The following is a 21,198-nucleotide window of genomic DNA, read 5'->3' on the forward strand; positions in this document are numbered from 1 at the left end:
ATGAAATTATTGCATGAAGTTGTACAGAAAGTCCCACTTCAGGACATTTCTTCATAGCACTGTACCTTTATGTCCCTGACATCTTTCTCCCATGTTTTCTCACATGGTCCTTCTGAAGGTAAATGGTTTGTATTTGTAAACTTATAAAAGAGGATTGGCATGAAATCTCTGGCTATGGATCAGAGCCTAGTTCATCAACCGATCAGGAAAATGAATTTGTGAGCCAAACAGTATCTGTAAGCTACATATTGATCTCCTATAAAAATTGATATTGTATACGTGGTTTTAGTAATTGAGTTTTCAATAAAAATAAATATTAAACCTCTACCCCTACTTTCATTGTTCTCATTCTCATTCTTTACAGCCAATATAAAAAATTCATATTGTAAAAATAGGCTACTTTTTTACAACTCACATACATGAAGAAGGCATTTTACTTTTTACTTCAACTTTCTCAGAGAACAGAGAGCTAACTCCTACTTGTGATTAATTAAAATGCAGAGATCACCTGAACTTAAAAAAAAGAAGACATTCTAAAAAATTAAAATGAAAAATAAAATGAAAACTGCAAACACAACATGGTTAGCTATCATTAAATTCTGAATTTTCAAATATTTTTAAAATGCTACTCACCTAATTTTTAATTTTTAAAAAAATTTTTAAATTTTAAGTAGGCTCCACACTCAACATGGGGCTTGAACTTATAACCATGAGATCAAGAGTCACATGCTCTACCAACTAAGCCAGTCAAAGCACCCCTGGATTTTCAAATACTTTTGATTAAAACCATAACTTCACAGGGACGCCTGGGTGATTCAGTTGATTAAACGTCTGCCTTAGGCTTAGGTCAGGACCCTGGGATCCATCTGGCATCGGGCTCCCTGCTTGAGATAGATGCCTGCTTCTCCCTTGCCTGCCACCCCCACTGCTTATGCTCTCTCTCTGACAAATACATACATAAAATCTTTAAAAATAAATAAAACCATAACTTCACACATAAAGAAACATTTCATTTTTGTATATTTTTAATGACCTAGTATAGTAGCTATAATTCAATTATTTTTATTCAATTATAATTATTCTATAATTCAATTTATTTTTATACTACACTAGCTTTAATTCTTAAAAACTTTGAAACAATCTTCCTACAATATACTTTATAGAAATGCCTTACATTGTACAGCATGCAAATATTATCAATACCTAATCCCTACAGCATTTTTGCTCTACTAGTTTATTCTGTTCTGACCAATTTACTCTATGTTTTAGCCTTTTGTTGGAAGTCCAAGGTTGTGTATACCTAGTATTTGCAAATTTGCTCATTCATATATTGATTCATTTGACCAATCCTTACTGATTGCCTGTGATGTCACAGTCCCTGTTTCTTGATGATGGAAATACAAATATTGAGCAAAACCATATATAGTCCTTGCCCTCATGGAATTTTGGTATATCGGGGGAGCATGCAATAATCAAATAATTATATATGTTTAAAAACTACAATAATGACAAGTCTGTAAAAGAGAATTAAAAAAATGCTAGGAGACTCTGCAACAGGATATTTGAATAATGGTGGGTATGAGTGGTTAGGAAAATTCATCTAAAGATGAATGTGAATTAATTAGGAGAAAGGAGGGAAAAACATTACTGACGGGCAACAAACACCCTGTACAACGGCCAGGAAGGTAGGTAACAAAGCAAACACAAAGGAAAGAAAAAGGCTAGCTTTAGGAGGAGAGTGTCAGAGGCAGGGAGAAACCAGGCATGAGATGGAGCTTGAGTAGGAAAGTCAGCCAGACCTTGTTGGCCTGTACAGGCTGGCAAATAGAAAGTGTTTTGGGGGCGCCTGGTTGGCTCAGTGGGTTAAAAAGCCTCTGCCTTCGGCTCAGGTCAGGATCCTGGGGTCCTTGGATGGAGCCCAGCATTGGGCTCTCTGCTCAGCAGGGAGCCTGCTTCCCCCTTTCTCTCTCTGCCTGCTTCTTTGCCTGCTTGTGATCTCTGTCAAATAAATAAATAAAATCTTTAAAAAAAAAAAAAAGAAAGAAAAGAAAGCGTTTTGATGTGCACACCAACAGAAAATAATTGAGACCTTTGCAGGGTTTTAAGCATGAGTGTGGGTGGGTAGATAGGATCAGATTTGCATTTTGAAAAGATTACTGGCTTTGCTGTAGGAATGGATTAGAGGGCAGGGCGAGAATGTATGGTTTACTGAGATAGATGCTTCTCTGAACAAATGCATGTAAACTTGAGAGTTTGAAACATCGGGTTTTAAGAAAATTTAGATTTTCTAAGAAAAGAAACCCTGGTTTTTGTCTTTTAAATCTTTCATGTTTATTTTTTAGGGGCAAGGCAAAACTGGTTCACAGTGAGTAGAGAAAAGGAAGAATGAATAAAATTCCTTCTCAGAAGTCCTGGGATAAAGCATGTCATCGATTATCAGAGTTAACTTTTCCTCCCAAAATGAAAATTGCTGTATTTTTTTGGAGCATATACCTAATATAAATTATATTCTCAATAAACAGCAGTATAGAAAATGTGTCAAGAAATTTTTTAAAAAACTACTGAGAAAATTAACGGCCCCATTCATAAAAAGATAGTGACTATCCTTTTAAACTACTTCCATGCTAGTATTCATATATGAACTTATGTATATATTCTAGGGACCATGGTTATCAATAAACATTAATAGAATGAATTAATTTTCTTATTATATATGTTAATACATTGCTTTTTTTTCACTCAACGATAAGCCATGGACTCATAAAATGCCACATTGTCCTTCCTAATGGTTGGTGAGTAATTCATTACAAACAAGTACCACAATTTAAGTAAATAACCCCACATTGATAGATGCTCAAGTTTTTTAGGCACGTAAACAGTGCTCAATGAACACCCTTGCACAGACATCTTAATATACCTGTCTAGGATAAATTTCTGGATAGGAAATTGCTGGGTAAAAAGATATATACATACATACATTTTTTTTTTCCCTATTTGGATACATATAGCCAAACAGCTTACCAGATAAGTTATTCTACATTCCCAATTATATTTATTTTACTATACCTCTGGTGGATTAAAAATATACTTATCCACTGGTGTTTTTTATGCAACAGTCCTCTGGTTACTGGCCAACATATCTTCCCACATATAATAATTTGTATTCTTTCTTATATGGTTTACTATGTCTTTTGCACATTTTTTTTTCTACTAGGTATATGGTTGACCTACTGATTTATAAGAGACATCTGTATATTAGTGATAGTGAACCTTTCTCATATATACCCCAGATTTCTTTTTCCTGGTACACCTAAAAAAAAATCTTTATTATATCTCTGAAAAACAAGTTTTATAATTTTATATAGTCAATTACGTCAGAGATTTTTCTTTAATGCTCTTGTTTATGTGTTCTACTTAGAATTAGGTCTTTCACAGTAGAAATACTTCTCTAATTGTATTTTCTTTCTGTACTACTTACACTTTTGAGAGCATTTCTGGAGAACAAGAAATAATACTAATGACTTTATTAAAATGTTTATAAGTTTTGCAAGAAATTCTCCCTTTTGGGGGCGCCTGGGTGGCTCAGCGGGTTAAGCCGCTGCCTTCGGCTCGGGTCGTGGTCTCAGGGTCCTGGGATCGAGTCCCATATCGGGCTCTCTGCTCAGCAGGGAGCCTGCTTCCCTCTCTCTCTCTCTCTCTGCCTGCCTCTCTCTCTGTCAAATAAATAAATAAAATCTTTAAAAAAAAAAAAAGAAAAAAAAAAAAAAAAGAAATTCTCCCTTTTGGATTTATCCAAAAGAAATAATAGAGACAAAGTTTTAGTTTCAAGAATATTCACTAAAGAATTATTTAAAATGACCAAAAAATCTATAAACAATGATAAGCCCAACAATAGAAGACTGGTTAATCAATTATGGTATTCTCCATAGCCATTAAAATGACACTAAAAATATTAATAACTATAAGCACAAATATCCTAAGACCCAATTCATAAATACCAAAAACAATTTCAGCTAGGTACCGAAAAAATGACTGTATTTACACAACAGTAGTTAGTTTTGTTACCAGAAAATATGAGTGATCTTTTTTTCTTATTTTTTTCCCTTATGAGCATGTTTAAAGTATGAAAAAAGTTTAAAATTTAGCGTAGCCTATAATTTTGCTGATAAAGTGCAGCACGTGTGTTTTAGTAGGAAAGGGTGCCTTAGACTAGAGGTTGTCTTCAACCTTACAAGCATAGCTTCTGCCTCATCGGATAATCCTGAGCAAGTTGGTTAACCCTTTTGTACTTGAGTTTCCTCAATCTGTTAAATGAGTATAATAATACTACCTTAATTTAATTTAGAAGGCAGGGTGTAAACTGTAATTCACTGTAAGCTACATAGAAAATGGTGTTCATAATATGATATTATTTATATTCAACTACATGATTATCATTGCTTTTTTGGCTTAAACCCCTTTCTTGAGGTAGGACTGACTACAAAAAAATATATACAAACCTTTTATTTCTTTTATTATTTCTTCAAGGGTTTTTTCTTTTTCTTTTTTCTTTTTTAGTAATCTCTACACCCAACATGGGGCTCAAACTCACAACCCTGAGATCAAGAGTAGCATGCTCTTCTGGCTGAGCCAGCCAGGACCCCTGCTGCACCCATTTAATGTACCCAAACTAATGAATATGGAGATAAGTACACATCTCTGAAACCATCATCACTTCCTATGCCATGAAATATCATCCATCGTCTTCAAAAGTTTTCTACTGCCCACTTTATTTTTACTTTTTTTGTGAAGGACACTTAATACCCACATCCTTAGCAAAATTTTATACAGTACAGTATCATTAAATATAGGCATGATGCTATACAGTAGATGTCTAAGACTATTCACAGGGCATAGCTGAAGCTTTGTACCCTTTGACTGTCAGCTCTCATTTCCCCTCCCCACCCACAACCCCTAGCAACCATTACTCCACTTTCTGCTTCTAGGAGTTTGACTAAATACCTCATAAAATAGTATCATGCAGTATTTTTCCTTTTGTGTCTGGCTTATTTTACTTAGCATAATGTTCTCCAGTTTTATCCATGTTGTTGCAAATGGCAAGATTTCATTCCTTTTTTTTTTTAGGACAGAATAATATTCCATTGTATATGTATTTTTTTTAACATAAATTCAGTAGAAACATTAGCTCAGTACTTTAAAAAATAACATCTCTTACTTAATAAGGAAAGAAAAAAGAAGAAACAGAAGAAAAAGTTGCCTACCAAAACACACTGCAAGGAAAGATAAATTATTCAACAAACATTTCCTAATTGCCTAATATGTGCTAAGCTGGGATTGGGGTAGGGGATTACAAGAGTGAGTAACACACAGTTACAATTCTCACGTACTTCATTCTGGCAGATGACACATGTCAATCCCACAGACAGAAGCATACACCATTGTTCCTAGAACCTAAAGAGTCCAAGTGTCTCTACCAAGGCAGTAAATGACAGTCATGTTGGCCATCAAATATCAGCTGACCAAGGTATAGGATCTCAGCCTCAGAGCAGTTCTAGTGGGCCAGTATCAAGATAACCTACAGCACTTTTACATAGCCTCAAGTGAATTTAGGGGATAAATTGGTTGGGGAATGCCCCATTCTTGAGGGGTTCCCCTGGTAAGCATAAGGGGGAATCCCCTTAAATATGGTAGAACCCTCAACTACAAATTTAGGGGCTAAGGGGAGAACAGATCCCTGCTTGCTAGCAGGAGACTGGAAGGGGTGGGGGAATTCTTAAAAACTCCATTTACACAACAGGAGATCCCCTGTTACTCAAAGTTCCCTCGTAGGGCTGTTTTTGAGACATTTGTGAGCACTATCTTCTACTTTGCTTCTGATCCATCCTCCTTAGGGTTCAGAGAAAGACAACTGAATATATATTCATACAGAAAAAATGATAAAAATATAAACACATACAAACACCACACAGTCACACTATTTGGCTGTTAGGAGTTCATTAGTCCTAGAATTTAAGTCATTCATTTGTACCATTTTAATCTAGTGTTCATTCCTAATTAGTTCATGTTTAAATATAATTCCAGACAGAAAACAAGATGGATTTCACAAAATATAAGGTAAGATATACGTCTGAGAAAAACACAGTCCCGACACAGTTCACACCATTAGGGATTCAAACACTTTCGGTGACTCTGGTGCTGCCTGAAAGCAAAAATAGTAATACTAGCATAAACTTTCAGAGCGCCTATTAGGTACTAGACATATAAGATACATGAAAGCAAAGACATGCATTTTACAGTTTGGGAATGAAAACAATTTGTAAAGTTGAAATAAAAATTCGTAAATCCATTTTCACTTACCATTACCTTAATCCTTAATCCTAGATAAGCAATTAACTTCAGTAATTCTCTCTTTTTATAGTGGAGGCAGTGGTGGTCAAAATACAATAAATAATGCATTTATTTGCAAAGTGCCTGGAATTGAAAAAATGCATTAAGGACAAAGTACGATATTATTATAACATTTTCCCATAAATTAATATGGAAACACATATTATATGTGCCCAAGCAGGCAGAATCATTTTTCTTCAATGTACAAATTAGGTCAGTGTCATGATTCTACTGTCTTAGATTGCCCAACTACTAAAACAAAGCAGGACAAAATGAAGAAAAAAAAAACCCCACAAACAGTAACAATCTGAGGATTTGTATCAGAATTTCAAGCTGTTGATCACTGGTAGGCAGATAACAATATGATTATTACTGGAAAAATAACTCAAAGCCAATACCTTTTTGTGGCAGGTTATCAGCAGCATTCTTTACATTAAAATTATATTTCATCTATAATATAAAACTAACATTTTCTTGATATATAATACTGTTTATTTTCATAGATATTAAAATTATAATGAATTAGGCAGAAGTTGCTTTGTATAAATCTGTACAATCAACAGTATATATGAGTCTCGATGTGCATGAATGTGCTTATCCATTGAAAAATATTATTACTAATGGTACTTTATGTCTGAGAAAAATCTGTTTGTTAAAATTAATCTTGAGAAACATACCATATTCCACACTCCACATTATATACTCAAAGCTATATCTATCTCATTTTAGAAATAGAAATTTCAATAGAACAGAATCAGAAAACTAGAGGGCCTAAAAATTGTAACACATGCTCTTTATTAAACATATTACTTTCCTTTAATACATAATGCAGCCTCTAACAATAATCTGTAGGTGTAAAAAGTTTGTGCATATTTTTTTTTCTTTGCACATCCCAAAGTATTTAACGTAAAAAGTATACCCTGTCATATAAACGTCCTTTTCCCCTTTTTCAACAGTAATTATCTTGAATATATTTCGTATTAGTTTGATTTAAAATATTAACAAAAAAGTTAAAAAGCCTCGCCATAGGTTGAAAACATCTTTTTTAAACCTGAAATAGGTTTGAATAAAAAGAACTTAAGATTATTTCACATTTTAAAATAGTAAAACGAGTCCAAACACATTAGAATTTTCTAAATTTAGCCTATTGAAATTTCAGGAATAGGAGTATAAGGGCTCTAAGTTGGACAACCTTTTTCTGAAAAACTCAAACAAGATTAGGAGTTTCATTTCCAGCTCAGTCTGTTCTTCTAATCATTCTGAATTCCATATGCCATGTAAACAATTAAAAAAATAAATCTCAATAACTAATTCTTGTTTTTAGATACACAGTCCTTGGAGTCGCACACAACGTCCGTAGAAACAGACTCCTCCCCGCTCCTGGGGAAAACCCTGCCTAATATTTATAACGTTATGACATACTGTAATACTCACAAGGTGGTTGTAGAAGTATAAACACGACTGGAGTTATCTGATTGGCTGGTGGTGATGTAACACCCATGTCAATACTTCCCAGTGAACGCACGTGTTCGACCTTTTATTTAAATTTCCATTTCATCACAGCAATAAGACACTCGGGGCGGTGCATTTTCTGTGAAATGATTATTGCCTTGGGCCCGAGGTGCTGCCTCGCACACACAATGCTGCAGACAAGGAGGTGTCGGTGGTTGTAACCTCCTCGCGTGAAAGGCACCGCCTGGTCCAGTCTTTGTGAAGGAACAAAATAAGTTCACTTCCTTGGGCACCGCCACCCACCCCTAGCAAATGACAAGGCTGGAGCGCAGCAGCTCCCACCGCACAGTTATTTCCAAAGTCCCAGGTGAACTCGTGGCGAGAGAAGGAAAATGTGCGTCCCGGGCGCGGGTAGGTGCTTGTGGGCAGCGGGGAGGCGGCCAGACCCTGACACTCGCCAGCTGTTTGTCCTCCGCGTAGCCCGGCCCCGGCCGCACACGCCCGCCCCCTCCCCGAGACCCCCAGCCAGACGCTCGGCCTTTTGTCCCCCGCCCCTCGGCCGACTTCCTTCCCCCCTGGCCGCACCCCCGCCCCCAGGCCGGAGGCGCGGCCCAGCCCCTTTCCTGGTCCCCTGGCGCCCCCACCCCACCCCAGCCCAGCCCCAAGCCCAGCCCCCCTCCCCCAGCCCGGCCCCCACCCTTTCCCCCTCCAGCGGTTACTGCTACCCCGGTGCATTGTGGGCGCACGGTCCGTTGTTCATTTGCCATTCGACCTCCGCCAGGGCCTGGTCGGACGGAAACGCTCCGCCGGCTTTATTGTCGGTTCGTTATGTGGCGGAGCCCAGCAGTTTAACGTGCCTCTCGCCCTCAGCGCCTGGGAAGCGGGCGACGGCGTCGGGACTCCTCGGCGCACCGGAGGAAGGATATCTGTTTGGAGGGTCGGTGTGTGCGCGCGGCTTTAAAGAGGGGCAGCGGAGGGTCTCCCCGCACTCCGCCTCTCAACTTCGAAGGCCCCACGCGCCCCCGGTTCGCTGCTCACCTCTCCGCCGCCCGCCCCCTTCTCCGCGCGGGACGCTGCCCGGAGCACAGCGGGGCGGGGGTGGAGGACAAGGAGGCGGCCGGAGGCGGCGGCCCGGCGGGCGGCGGTGGACGCGTGAGGCAGCCCCGGGAGCGAGCACGAGCCGGGCGGCCGGGCGGGAGGGCGAGGCCGAGCCCCGCGAGACCGGAACGCCGAGGGTGGGGGCGGGGGCGAAGCCGAGGGGGAGCGGCGGGGAGCGCGCGGGACGCGGCCCGAGGCCGGGCGCGAGCCGGGGCACCGGGCGGCGGCGGCGGCGGCGCGCGCCATGTCGTTCAGTGAAATGAACCGCAGGACGCTGGCGTTCCGAGGAGGCGGGTTGGTCACCGCCAGTGGCGGCGGCGGCGGCGGCGGCGGCAGCTCCACGAACAATAACGCTGGCGGGGAGGCCTCGGCTTGGCCTCAGCAGCCCCAGCCAAGACAGCCCCAGCCGCTAGCGCCTCAGCAGCTCAATGGGCGGGGGGCCGACGAGGAAGTGGAATTGGAGGGCCTGGAGCCCCAAGACCTGGAGGCCTCCGCTGGGGCGGCCGCCGCTGCCGCCGAGGAAACCAAGGAGTTGCTGCTCCCCCAAGACGCGAGCGGCCCCACCTCGCTGGGCGGCGGTGGCGCGGGGGGCCCCCTGCTAGCGGAAAGGAACCGTCGGACTCTGGCCTTCCGAGGAGGCGGTGGCGGCGGGGGTCTCGGCAACAATGGCAGTAGCCGCGGCCGCCCCGAGACCTCGGCGTGGCCCCTGAGGCATTTCAATGGGCGAGGGCCAGCGGCTGTGGATCTGGAGCTGGACGCGCTGGAGGGGAAGGAGTTGATGCAGGACGGCGCGTCCCTGAGCGACAGCACCGAGGACGAGGAGGAGGGGGCGAGCCTGGGCGACGGCAGCGGGGCGGAAGGCGGCAGCTGCAGCAGCAGCAGGCGGTCGGGCGGCGATGGCGGGGACGAAGTGGAGGGCAGCGGTGTGGGAGCTGGCGAAGGAGAGACTGTCCAGCACTTCCCGCTCGCGCGGCCCAAGTCCCTAATGCAGAAGCTACAGTGCTCCTTCCAGACCTCTTGGCTCAAAGATTTTCCCTGGCTGCGGTATTCCAAGGATACTGGCCTTATGTCTTGCGGCTGGTGCCAAAAGACCCCTGAGGACGGGGGAAGCGGGGACCTTCCTCAAGTGGGGCACGATGAGCTTTCGCGAGGGACCCGAAACTACAAGAAAACCCTTCTTCTGAGACACCACGTCTCTAACGAGCACAAACTCCACGAAGCCAACGCCCAGGTACAGTATATACTGCTCCCTACTTTTTCAGATCTTTTAGGGAGAGATTTATCAGCCAAAAAGCGACACACTCTTGGGTGAAGGCATCGTTCCAGTTGTGGAATTGCAGGGAGCTGTTGCGTGGGGGTTTAGAAAGCCTGGGAACAAGTTTTCAAAAGTAATCTGTGATGGGAGGGGTGGGGAATGGAATGACAATTTTCTAATCGTGGCGCTGAATTAATTTATTATGAGTCCGTCCTTTGCCCATCAGAATTTTTAAGAAGTATAAGAAGGCGAGGTTGAAGGGTTTAACTCTAAAAAAAGTTGACTTGCGGTCAAAATTTTTATTAGCTGTGATTTTAGAAAAGCTGCCTTGTGTTTCATAGACTTTCAGCATGCTGATGGAAGTCAAATCTGGCATTTAAAGAAAGAGTTAAACAATTTCCTTAAGCTTTGATGCAGACCCTTTCAGGAAAACATTCAGCTGAGAAAATTCTATATATCAGGTCTGGATAATGTGAAATGTGAGCGCACTATGTAAATGTAGAGGAAGCTATTTGGATAACACGCCTTGTGAATAATACTACTAAATTCATCTCCCTTGAACTTTTCTCTTACCAGAGGCATGGCTTTGGTAAACTATTGTAGTTTTTACTTGTTTCCTTCTACCCAGATTTTTGTGCTGAGATTTTCGGTAATCCTCCCTTTTAGGAAAAAAGTTTCTTGTAAATGCAGTTTACTTTAAACTTTGCATATTAAGGATGTTTCGTGTGATTTTACTTATATCAGGTAGTAGGCTGGTAGAGAATATTTCCTAAACTCCTTGAAAACAGAAGTCCTTAGTTAGAAAACAGATAGGCTATACTTCAGTCCTTAACTTCTTGATTTAGTATTTTCAGTTTAAAGATAGTAGGCTTACCGTTTTGGTAAATCCTTTTTTAAGCTGAAAGAGATGTTGAGCCAGTTCTTGTTTTAAGTCTTTTCAGACAACCTGTATTCTTTTGTATTGGTAACAAGTCACTGATTATAGAATGTCAACTTTCAGATGTGATACCCTCTGCATGTTTATTGGAGTGATCTTGCTGTTCAAAACACTCACGCTGGAGTTAATTAGGTGCTATCCAATAACTCCATTGCACAGTAGTTTCTCAGAAGTTAACTTTAAAGCATAAGGTTATTTTTCCCATGGGAGACTGGTAATAGTTTCTGCACAAATTTGAGTTGCCTAAGCTCTAGAAGGAAGGTCACTTAAAGATGTACAATCCCAAAAGGTTAAGTATATTGTCCTAAGTCTTAGAGTCCCTGATGACAACTGAGACTAGAGCCTATAGGGAATGTTGTAATGGAAAAAGAATGGCTTCTGGAGTAAATCTGGGTTCAGATCTCAAGCTTTCTGCAATTACTAGCTTTGTGAGCTTGGGTAATGGAGTGAAATATAACTAACGTTTCCTTGTGTTCTGTATGCCAAGCACACATTACCTTACTATGCAAAGTAATTATTTTATTTTATAGGTGTAGAGTTGGGGACTTTAAAGAGTTAAGTAAAACGTTGAAAGATGATGGAGGTGGGGCACTTGTGAAAATGAAAGTGTACTTTCCTAAATAATTAGGTTGGTTATTCAGAAAATTCTAAAAAAATATTCTTAATATACAGTGGACCAGTTACTCTTATCAGCATAGTCTGTCCCTGTAGGCAAATCTGAGTGGGAATGCAAAATATAATTAGCTGCTTAGTGAACCTGAAATCAGAGGAAGGGGAATTAGTTGGATAACCTTATGATAGACTTAGAGTGGTGTATCCTTCTCCCCTAGGCTTATCTGGATCAGGGAATTCAGTCCCTAGGTAAAACGTTTTCTAAACTTGATCTCTGAATTATTTCTCCTTTTCTCTTTGCCCCCCTCAAAAGTCCCCTTTTTAAGATATCACGTGCATGCCATCTTTCTCTTAGGACATTCTCTTATTAGGCTGAAGACAATACAATTTAGTAAGTCGTGTGTCTAAGGTTATATATTGGTTTCCTTGATTAGATTCTGGATGTTTCTGCTCTGAATTGATCCTAACTTCTCTGTTTTCATTGCAACGTCGGTTTGGGGTGTTAACCTTGCTGTTGACCCCAGGTACTACCAGCATATCTTTGTCTTGCTGATTCGAGTGACCTTTTCAAGAATTGACTTATTCATACGGGCAGAATTCAATTAGGTTTTTTTTGTTTTTTGTTTTTTTTTTTTTCCACTTTACCCTGTAGCTTTTGACTACCTGTAGGAGGCAGTATAACACAGTCTGTAAGAGCATTCTGGGGTTGGTTTAAGGTTAGGGGGACTGAATCCTAATCCTCTACTTTCTGGGCAGGCAAATGAGTTTAACTTCTAGTTCCCCTATGTATGCAAAGTGTATGTGCCAGCATGTAATCACTTTAATGCTAGCCATTATTATTTATCACCAATAACTACAAGTTTTTGGTAGCCTGGTACCTCGTGTGTCTGTCTCCGTGTTAAACCAATTTTGATAGTTTTGCCCACTTCATCTTACGGGATCATTCCTGATTTTAGAGAATCCTAAATTTTCCTTTTCATACCTTCAGAGACTTTGGCCATCTTGTTCTTTAAACATTCTGAGACTTTCTCATACATGCACATTTTTTCACTACTTCATAAGAATATCTTGCATTAGCTTTGTTCTATCTTGAAAATGAAATGAGAGTTCTGTAGTTCTTCAGGCAAGAATTCAGTTTGAGGCTAAGGGTCGTTCACACCCTTTATTCCCCTCAACTCCTCTAGCTTATTTAAAAGAGGGATGCTTTTTGAGAGGAGGTTGGCCAAATCTTAAAGTATCACAAGTGTTACTTTTCTTTCTTACACGTTCTGAAAGTAAGAAAAGTTCTTTTTCATTAAGTCCGGGGTGGCCAAAGAATTAAAACACATTTCTAGAAAGTTTGCTGTTCTGTAATATTGCTCATGGCAGAGTCAAAATAGTCTCTCAGAATCTGTTCTGAGCCTTCTATTTCAGAGAGATTCTTCTGTTCTTCATAAGGGATGTAAGGGGTAACGTAACATACAGTTTTTATTTTAAGTAGTAACTGCCTTCATCAAGGAAAGTTAAGTGATTAGGTTATACAGGATTTGACCATTTAGCCTAGAGGACTTCAAAATTGCTTTAACGGTGGTTACCACTGTATCTTGGTTCAGATCACTTTCTACCTAATTGTGAAATTTTCATAGCCTAAATTACATTCTGTCAACTCTTTCCAGTTTATTAAATCTAAAACACACCGTCAGATGTATTGCTGTAATTTCATTAATCTTTCTAAAAAATAAATACTGAATTTAGGTCAGTGATCTGATAGACATTACCAATGAGAGAGTACGTTGAGGTCCTCAACTAAAGCAAAACGGACATGGTCTTGTCTGTAACAGCCTTCTTTGCATTTGACAAAGATAAGGCTTAAAGTTTTTTTTGTTTTTCACAGTGTAGGAAGAAAGGCTGAAGAACCTTTCATTAAGAAATATTAAAGATGAGGGGCACCTGGGTAGCTCAGTAGGTTAAATGTCAGGCTCTTGATTTCAGGGTTATAAGTTCAAAGCCCCCATTGGACTCCATGTTAGGTGTGAAGCCTACTTTAAACAACCAACCTCTGACCCATTAAATAAGCATTTTGTATAATATATAGGGTCTAACATTCATTATGTTTGATTTGTTAAGCTGGTTCATTTCCCTTTTTTTTTTTTTTAAACTTTTTAGTAGTCTTTGACAGTACCCTATAGTGTGTGTAGGATTGGTTTCTTTCTCCCTCTTAAATTTACTTACGTGAGGTAGATCCAAAGCACTGGAGCTAAAACCTATAAATCAGACATTTTCTCTGCCCTCAAGGAACTTGTAGTCTAGTGAGAAGAGGCAGACATAATAAAATGAATAGGTATCTTTTTAGAAGTGTGTTCGGTTACGGTGAAAATGCAAAAGGAAGTCATCAATTCTGCTTGTGAAAAGTTGGGAGAAACTTGTATAATTGGCTCTTGAACTTCATTGTGTTAAATGAATAGGTGTTGAACAGGGAGGGGTGAGCATTCCAAGCACTGTGATTGGAAGCAGGATTAACAAAATAAAATTGAGAAGTGGATAATTGGTTAATGAGCAGGATGAAAAATCAAGTTTGAAGAGGTAATAGACTATGGAGGGTCTTTTGTCATGCTAAAATGTTTGTATTTTATTCTGTTAACAAATGGGCAAATTGTTTAGCAGTGGTAAGTGGGAGGATCATGAAGAAATATGTTGCTGTCATAGACACTTGCTTAGTGTGTGTGTGTTTTGAGAAGAGTGCTGGAAATAAAGCATATCTTTGGTATCTAAGATTGGCTGAAGGTTAAAATTACCTGAAGATTTCCATTCCACCACTGATGTATAGAATTAGAATTTCCATTTTCTTCAAAAATTTGGATTCAGAAGTGGAATGATTTTATTCTTTAAATAAAGTGTTCCAGTGGGCAGCTGCAACAAAAGTAGTAAAGATTTCTTTTTTAAGATTGTATTTTTTTGTTTGAGAAGAGAGATAGCACAAGTGGGGAGGAGAGGGAGAATAGGGAACCCAGTGCCAGGGTCTATCCATGACGCCGGGACCATGACCTGAGCCAAAAGCTAATGCTTAACTGATTGAACCACCCAGGTGCCCCAAGATTTTTGTTTTTAATGCTTTCAGTTTACGCTTCCATGTTTCATATTGGAAATGCCTTTTTATCCATTTATTGAAAGGATTATAATTTTGAGTAGATAAAGTAAATAGTAGTTGATGTTTTTAGCTAAATAGTATTTTCTTAACCTTTTTGGATTGACTACACATGAACTCACTGTTAGCAACTGAAATTCTTTCTCCAACTCTCCTTTCATAAGGGTGGGGGAGATTAGGTGATGGTCTTGGGTTCTCTGCTGTTTGGGGCATTATCTAGCTGCCCAAGCTAGAGTGCTGAAGACTGATCCTACAATACCCCCACAATATCTAGTATGTTCTGTTGATTTTTATCTTCCAGATATTTTTCCAGACTCTGACCCCTCCCTCCATTAACATTTTGCGTCTTAAGTTAGTTAAGGTCCTGGTTTCTTGCAAGTATGTAGCACTATTAACAGTACCTTCACCTGGGTCACAGTATCTCTAGTTTTAGTTCTGTGATACTAGTTCCCTACTTAGCTGTCAAAACCATGTCTTATATTTTATAATCCAATCAGATGTAAGGCACCTGTCACAGTCATTTTTAATCTGGGAGGGAATATGATTCCCTTGATAACGGATGGAAGCTATAGCCTCCAAAAATATTCATAAGGGCATTAATTGCATTTCTTGGGCTTTGTGGTGGGTCACCTTGAAGTTCTTTCATAAATCTGGAACTGTGAGGGTGCTGTAAGACCGTCTTGTTACTTTTTAATGCTGTTACATTTGCTTGGAATGCTCATCCTCCCATCCCATTTTTTTATCTTCTAAGACTCTGCCCAGGTACATCTTCAAACCTCCCCACCGCGCCCACCACCACCACCACAAATAACTGGGCTAGGTAGACTTTCTCTCTGCTCTCTTAACACCTTTGACACTCTTGAGTACCTTGAGTCTTGCACTCTAGTGGTCTGAACTCATTTTGGGTCTACAGTTGTAGAACTTGCCTAAAGTAGGCATCCACTTTATGTTTATTAAATAATTGAGTCAAGTCATGATTTTTCAAGCTTTTCAGCAACATATTCCTCTGTAAGTAAAATATTTACTATTATTATTATTTTAGTTTTTCTGGAAGTAAGTTTAAAGATGCATATTACGTATATATTTTCTTTTTTATATTAATTTTAGAAGAGTTGATTCTAAGGTCTCTTCCAGATCTGAAATCATAATTTTACTTATGGGGATCTTTACAAATAAAAAACTTGAAGACTTTTCAGATTTATAGAATCTTTGATGTAACAGTTTGTCTCATTTCTGAAGTCTGACTATCCCTTTTTTTTTTTTTTTTTTTTTTTTAAAGATTTTACTTGTCAGAGAGAGCTTGCATGTGCACATACAAGCAGGGGGAGAAGCAGGCTCCCAACTGAACAGGGAGCCCAGTGCAGGACCCAATTCCAGGATCATGACCTGGGATCATGAGCTGAGCCTAAGGCAGATGATTAACCCGTGGAACCACTGAGGCGTCGCTCAATGTCCATTTTCTTAAAATCTTGTTTAGCCAGTTTAGATGAATGTCTGGGCTACGTTGTGTTTTCCATTTTGGGAAAAGGAACAGAAAAGTTTCCCAGCATCTGAAAAGACCAGTTCTAGAAATACTTAAAGCTTTTCATCAGTGTATTTTTTATATCTCAGTGAATTCATCAGTATACTCAGTGGGCATTTAGAATGTTAAAGAAGGAACCAGAGGCAGAGATGAAAACTGCTTTAAGATTTTTAGTTTATTACTAAGATTTTCTCAATATGTTTAGTTCAGCAAATAATGCCAGCTGTTTGTTTTAATGTTATGTCCTTATTTAAGCTCTAATTTACCCAAGTGCCCAAATAATACTCCGTTTTGAGAGTACACATACTCTTGATTTGAGAGTACACATACTCTTGACTTGGAAAGCCTTCATTTTAAAGAACATATTTAATAGGTGCTACAGAAACGAGGCACAGTCCTCTAATCAGTAGCGAAAAAGAAATTGGTGGTGGTGCTTATAAAAGCAAGGAACATTACTATTCTTTTAAAACATTAACAAGAAATAGTGGTTGAATAGTTGTGGTTGATTTGTATATTTTGTGTTAAAATAGAATGGGCAAATATTTTGGTGGATAGGCTGTTGTCTGAGTTATTTTTAAAAATTAGGACATTTGGTCTGATAATGGCTGAGAACTTCAGACTGGCCCAAAAAATGCAGAACACAGTGACCATCGCCTAAAATGACTGTATAGTTAAGACACAGCCTCCCCCTCAAAGATGTGAACTGCCAGATTTATAAACTTTAGGTGGCTTCTTGATTTGCAAATGCTAATTCACTGCTGTCACAAATACTTCATTATGTGCTGCCAAATTTTGATCAGTGTTTAAAATTTTGCTTCTTCCAAGTGTATATACTGTTATTGCAACATCAGAACTTTGAACCAAATGAGCTTTGCTGGACATGTATGGTATGCATATAGCAATGCTTAGTTTCAGGCCTGCGTTAATGGAAGGTTCTTCAACTTCGGATGTTTCTTCATTGAGTGGAAAGCATAAGCAAATTAGTAAAAAGTCTTTTTCAAAGGGACATCAAGTAAATAGTACTCTTTTACAGAAATTGATACTGTAGCATTAATTGTAGTTTTTAGTATTGATTTAGATCTTTATATATTCGCACATTTTCATTCCCTTTTGGTAAATAGTTTAAAATTTCACATTTAAAACATACTGGTTTATGTACAAGCTCCAAGGTTAAAACAATGTCTTTTTTAATCTCACTTCCTTCACTTCACACCTTCAAAAGCAAAAATTTGGAACTAGTGAATTAATTTGTTTTGCTTATTTCCCTTAAACCTGCCAGTTGTTCATGGAAGATTGGGTGTTTGGTAGGAGGTAAGAAGGCTAATTTAGACCTTGAGACTTGATAGATAAGCATGGGGGGAGTAGGATATTACAGTACTAGGCCATTATGTCTGCGAGGCACTGAGAACTAGTAGACTGCCAAGGGTCTTTTGGAAATGAAAAGGAAAATCTCTTACCTCCCATGCATCCTTCTATAGTGATCATATACCCCAGACTTCCAGCGTTATCTGTACTATTCCATTACCCCTGTGGGAATACTGAAGTGGCCTGGAATTCTAATATTTGGCTTTTCAGTTGACTTCTCATACTTGAAAGCAACACAAAAATTCTTAAATGGATCACTGACCTGGTTTAGTTTCAAGGAAATTGATCTTATTTTATGTATGGCCTCTTGTGTTCAGTACTTTGACTTAACCTACTGTTTTTTGTAATTTAGCCATACCCGTGTGGGGTTAAATGGAGTTGTGGGATTGTTTGGGAATCTCACCACCAATTAAATTATCCCCATGAAAATTCTTTTGCAGTCTTAACTGTGTTACCAACACCTTTCAGTTTTTTTCTTAAATTCTTCCTCTCTCCTCTTCTCCAAGCCTATCTGTTTTCTCAGCGTGTTTTACAATCTAGTATGTACCTTCTCATGTTTTTTTCCCATAGTCATGGATGTTTGTCATTTACAGAAATGGCCTGTATTTAAATTATTATTTTATGCAAAGAAAATACAAATTTTTAATACTTCAGGGCCAGGAGTTTCAACCATCTTTTCTACCAGAAATATCTAAGAACATTTTTGACTGAAAAAAATGATTACTTGATTTCTCTAACAGCCATTATTGTTTGTTTGTTTGTTTGTTTTTTAAGATTTTATTTATTTATTTGACACAGAGAGAGAGAGACTGTGAGAGAGGGAACACAAGCACGGGTGGGTGGGAGAGAGAAGTAGGCTTCCTGCCAAGCAGGGAACCTGATGAGGGAGGGGCTTGATCCCAGGACTCTGGGATCATGACCTGAGCAGAAGGCAGATGCCTAACAGCTGAGCCACGGTGCCCCTCTAACAACCATTATTAAAGTGTGCTGTTGTTTTATGGGAATTACCATAACTTAAGAGATGTTAAACAGAACTATAGTGAATACTTTTCAGATTGATAAGAAAATTTATAAACTTTAAAGACTTTTTAGGTCCAGGGTGCCTAGCTGGCTCACGTGGTAGAGCATGTGGCTATTCATCTGGGACTTGTAAGTTCAAGCCCCACATTGGGTATAGTGATACTTAAAAAAAAATAAATCTTTAAAAAAAAACAATACATAAGAGAATTTTGAGTTCAGGAATTTTACTTTACATTTAGTATATATGCCCCTAAAAAGACAATAAGACATTTTGAAAGTTAATTGGGAAATTATATGGCTGGGTATTCCTATAGTTGAAACACATTTTCTTACCTGGGTCTTAACTTTATTTTTAGATTTAATTTCATTGACCTATTTGATTGGATGTTTGCCAAGACTAAAAATTTACCTTTTTAGTACTGTTAAATAGAATGAAGTACCCAATATTATAACTTAAATATTTTATAGTTCAGTGAGGGACTGTTGCATTCTTATTAGTTAGAGATAAAGCAAACTAATTTGATTCCTATAGATGAAAGTTTGTTTTCATAGGAAAGTAATTGCTATTTTAATTTTAAATAATTCTGGATCCATGTCCTTGGCTTATACACGATACATGCTATTTTTTTTTAAGATTTATTTATTTGTTTGTTTATTTGAGAGAGAGAGAGAATCAAAGAGCATGAGGGGAGAGGTCAGAGGGAGAAGCAGATTCCCACCAAGCAGGGAGCCCAATATGGGACTCAGTTCCAGGACTCCCAGGATCATGACTTGAGATGAAGGCACTAAGCTTTTTGCACTTTTCTCCTCAGTATTTGGAATTGTGAACACTACAGTGTCAATAAATCATGATTGCTAACAAAGTACTGCATTTGATTAACGCTTTTTAAAAAGTTAAATTGATATTTTCCTTCATTTGGGGATTTGTAAAAAGTAAATAAAATTTAATACTAATGTTTTCCATCCAATTACAGGAGACAGAAATACCATCAGAGGAGGGGTACTGTGACTTTAATAGTAGGCCAAATGAGAACTCTTATTGCTATCAACTTCTTCGACAACTAAATGAACAAAGAAAGAAAGGTATTCTTTGCGATGTCAGCATTGTGGTGAGCGGAAAAATCTTTAAAGCTCATAAGAACATCCTGGTTGCAGGCAGCCGTTTCTTTAAGACTTTATATTGCTTTTCAAACAAAGAAAGCCCTAACCAAAACAATACTACCCATTTAGATATTGCTGCAGTTCAAGGTTTTTCAGTCATCTTGGACTTCTTGTATTCTGGTAACCTGGTGCTCACAAGCCAAAATGCCATTGAAGTGATGACAGTGGCCAGCTATCTTCAGATGAGTGAAGTTGTTCAAACTTGCCGAAATTTCATTAAAGATGCCTTAAATATAAGCATTAAATCAGAAGCTCCAGAGTCTGTAGTTGTGGACTATAATAATAGAAAACCTGTTAATAGAGATGGTCTGTCTGCATCACGGGATCAAAAAATTGCCAGTTTTTGGGCAACTCGGAATCTTACCAATTTGGCAAGTAATGTAAAAATTGAAAATGATGGTTGTAACGTCGACGAGGGCCAAATAGAAAACTACCAAATGAATGACAGTAGTTGGGTCCAGGATGGTTCACCTGAATTGGCTGAAAATGAATCTCAAGGTCAAACAAAAGTGTTTATTTGGAATAATATGGGCTCCCAGGGAATTCAAGAGACTGGCAAAACAAGGAGGAAAAACCAAACTACAAAGAGATTTATTTATAATATACCACCTAATGAAACAAATTTAGAAGATTGCTCAGTGATGCAGCCACCTGTTGCCTATCCAGAAGAAGATTTATCCTTCATCAAGGAAGAACCAGGTAAATATTTTATATACAAAGGTGTCTCACTTTTCATGCTAATTAACTATGATTAATTGGATATAATTGGTTGGATATATTCAAGGTATATTTGTAAAGTATTTCTTAAACTATAGAAGTAATACACAGATACTAAATTTGAGTGTTTATAATAGAAGGGAGACGATAACTCAATAATGTAATTTTGGTTATGTTTTTTCTTTCTACATGTGTATGTGAGTTTTTCAAAGTTGGTGCTAATAATCAGGTATTTGCTTATTTATGACGTGTGGACTCGTCTTCATTTATAGTTCTTTGACTTCTCTGATCTTTGGTCTCTGTAATCACTTTTTTTGTACCCCAGTACTGCAAAAGATATAATGTAATCTTAGTTAAAATCTTAGTTGTAATATATAATCAGTTTGTCATTTCAGAATATTTTTAAGACCTAATGAACATTTTTTATCCCCAGTTTGGGGTGGGTTTTGGGGGTAATTAAACATTAAAGCGTTTTTTTAGAATTTTGCAAATGACAGTGGGATTATTCCAATTTGTTTATTAGACCTACTGTTCTTACCATAAATCTT

At 38.8% G+C, this 21,198-nt stretch overlaps 2 protein-coding genes and 1 long non-coding RNA gene across 5 annotated transcripts in view; 2 read left to right on the forward strand and 1 right to left on the reverse strand.

Moving 5' to 3' along the window:
• LOC116574820 overlaps positions 1-7,815 on the reverse strand; it is a 34,298-nt gene extending 26,483 nt beyond the window's left edge. Inside the window, exon 1 of the long non-coding RNA XR_004279503.1 lies at positions 6,358-7,815. This is a non-coding gene — a long non-coding RNA (uncharacterized LOC116574820). The remainder of the gene's footprint in view (positions 1-6,357) is intronic.
• Positions 7,816-7,969: 154 nt separating this feature from the next.
• ZBTB10 (zinc finger and BTB domain containing 10) overlaps positions 7,970-21,198 on the forward strand; it is a 36,493-nt gene continuing 23,264 nt past the window's right edge. The window contains exons 1-2 of one of the 3 annotated variants that reach the window (XM_032315642.1): positions 7,970-8,250; positions 19,747-20,632. In XM_032315642.1, the coding sequence (XP_032171533.1) occupies positions 8,152-8,250; positions 19,747-20,632 (985 nt within the window). In that variant the 5' untranslated portion in view covers positions 7,970-8,151. Of the gene's footprint in view, positions 8,251-8,667; positions 10,169-19,746; positions 20,633-21,198 lie in introns of those variants that run through there. The other 2 variants (XM_032315640.1, XM_032315641.1) reach the window with 2 other exon arrangements.
• LOC116575488 (serine/arginine repetitive matrix protein 3-like) lies at positions 8,637-9,176 on the forward strand (the record flags this gene model as incomplete). The annotated part of the gene is made up of 1 exon (XM_032316877.1): positions 8,637-9,176. A coding segment is annotated over one exon (540 nt), but the record flags the coding sequence as incomplete, so codon positions are not given.

Source organism: Mustela erminea, chromosome 16, assembly GCF_009829155.1.
Source record: "Mustela erminea isolate mMusErm1 chromosome 16, mMusErm1.Pri, whole genome shotgun sequence".
Taxonomy (NCBI): Eukaryota; Metazoa; Chordata; class Mammalia; order Carnivora; family Mustelidae; genus Mustela; species Mustela erminea.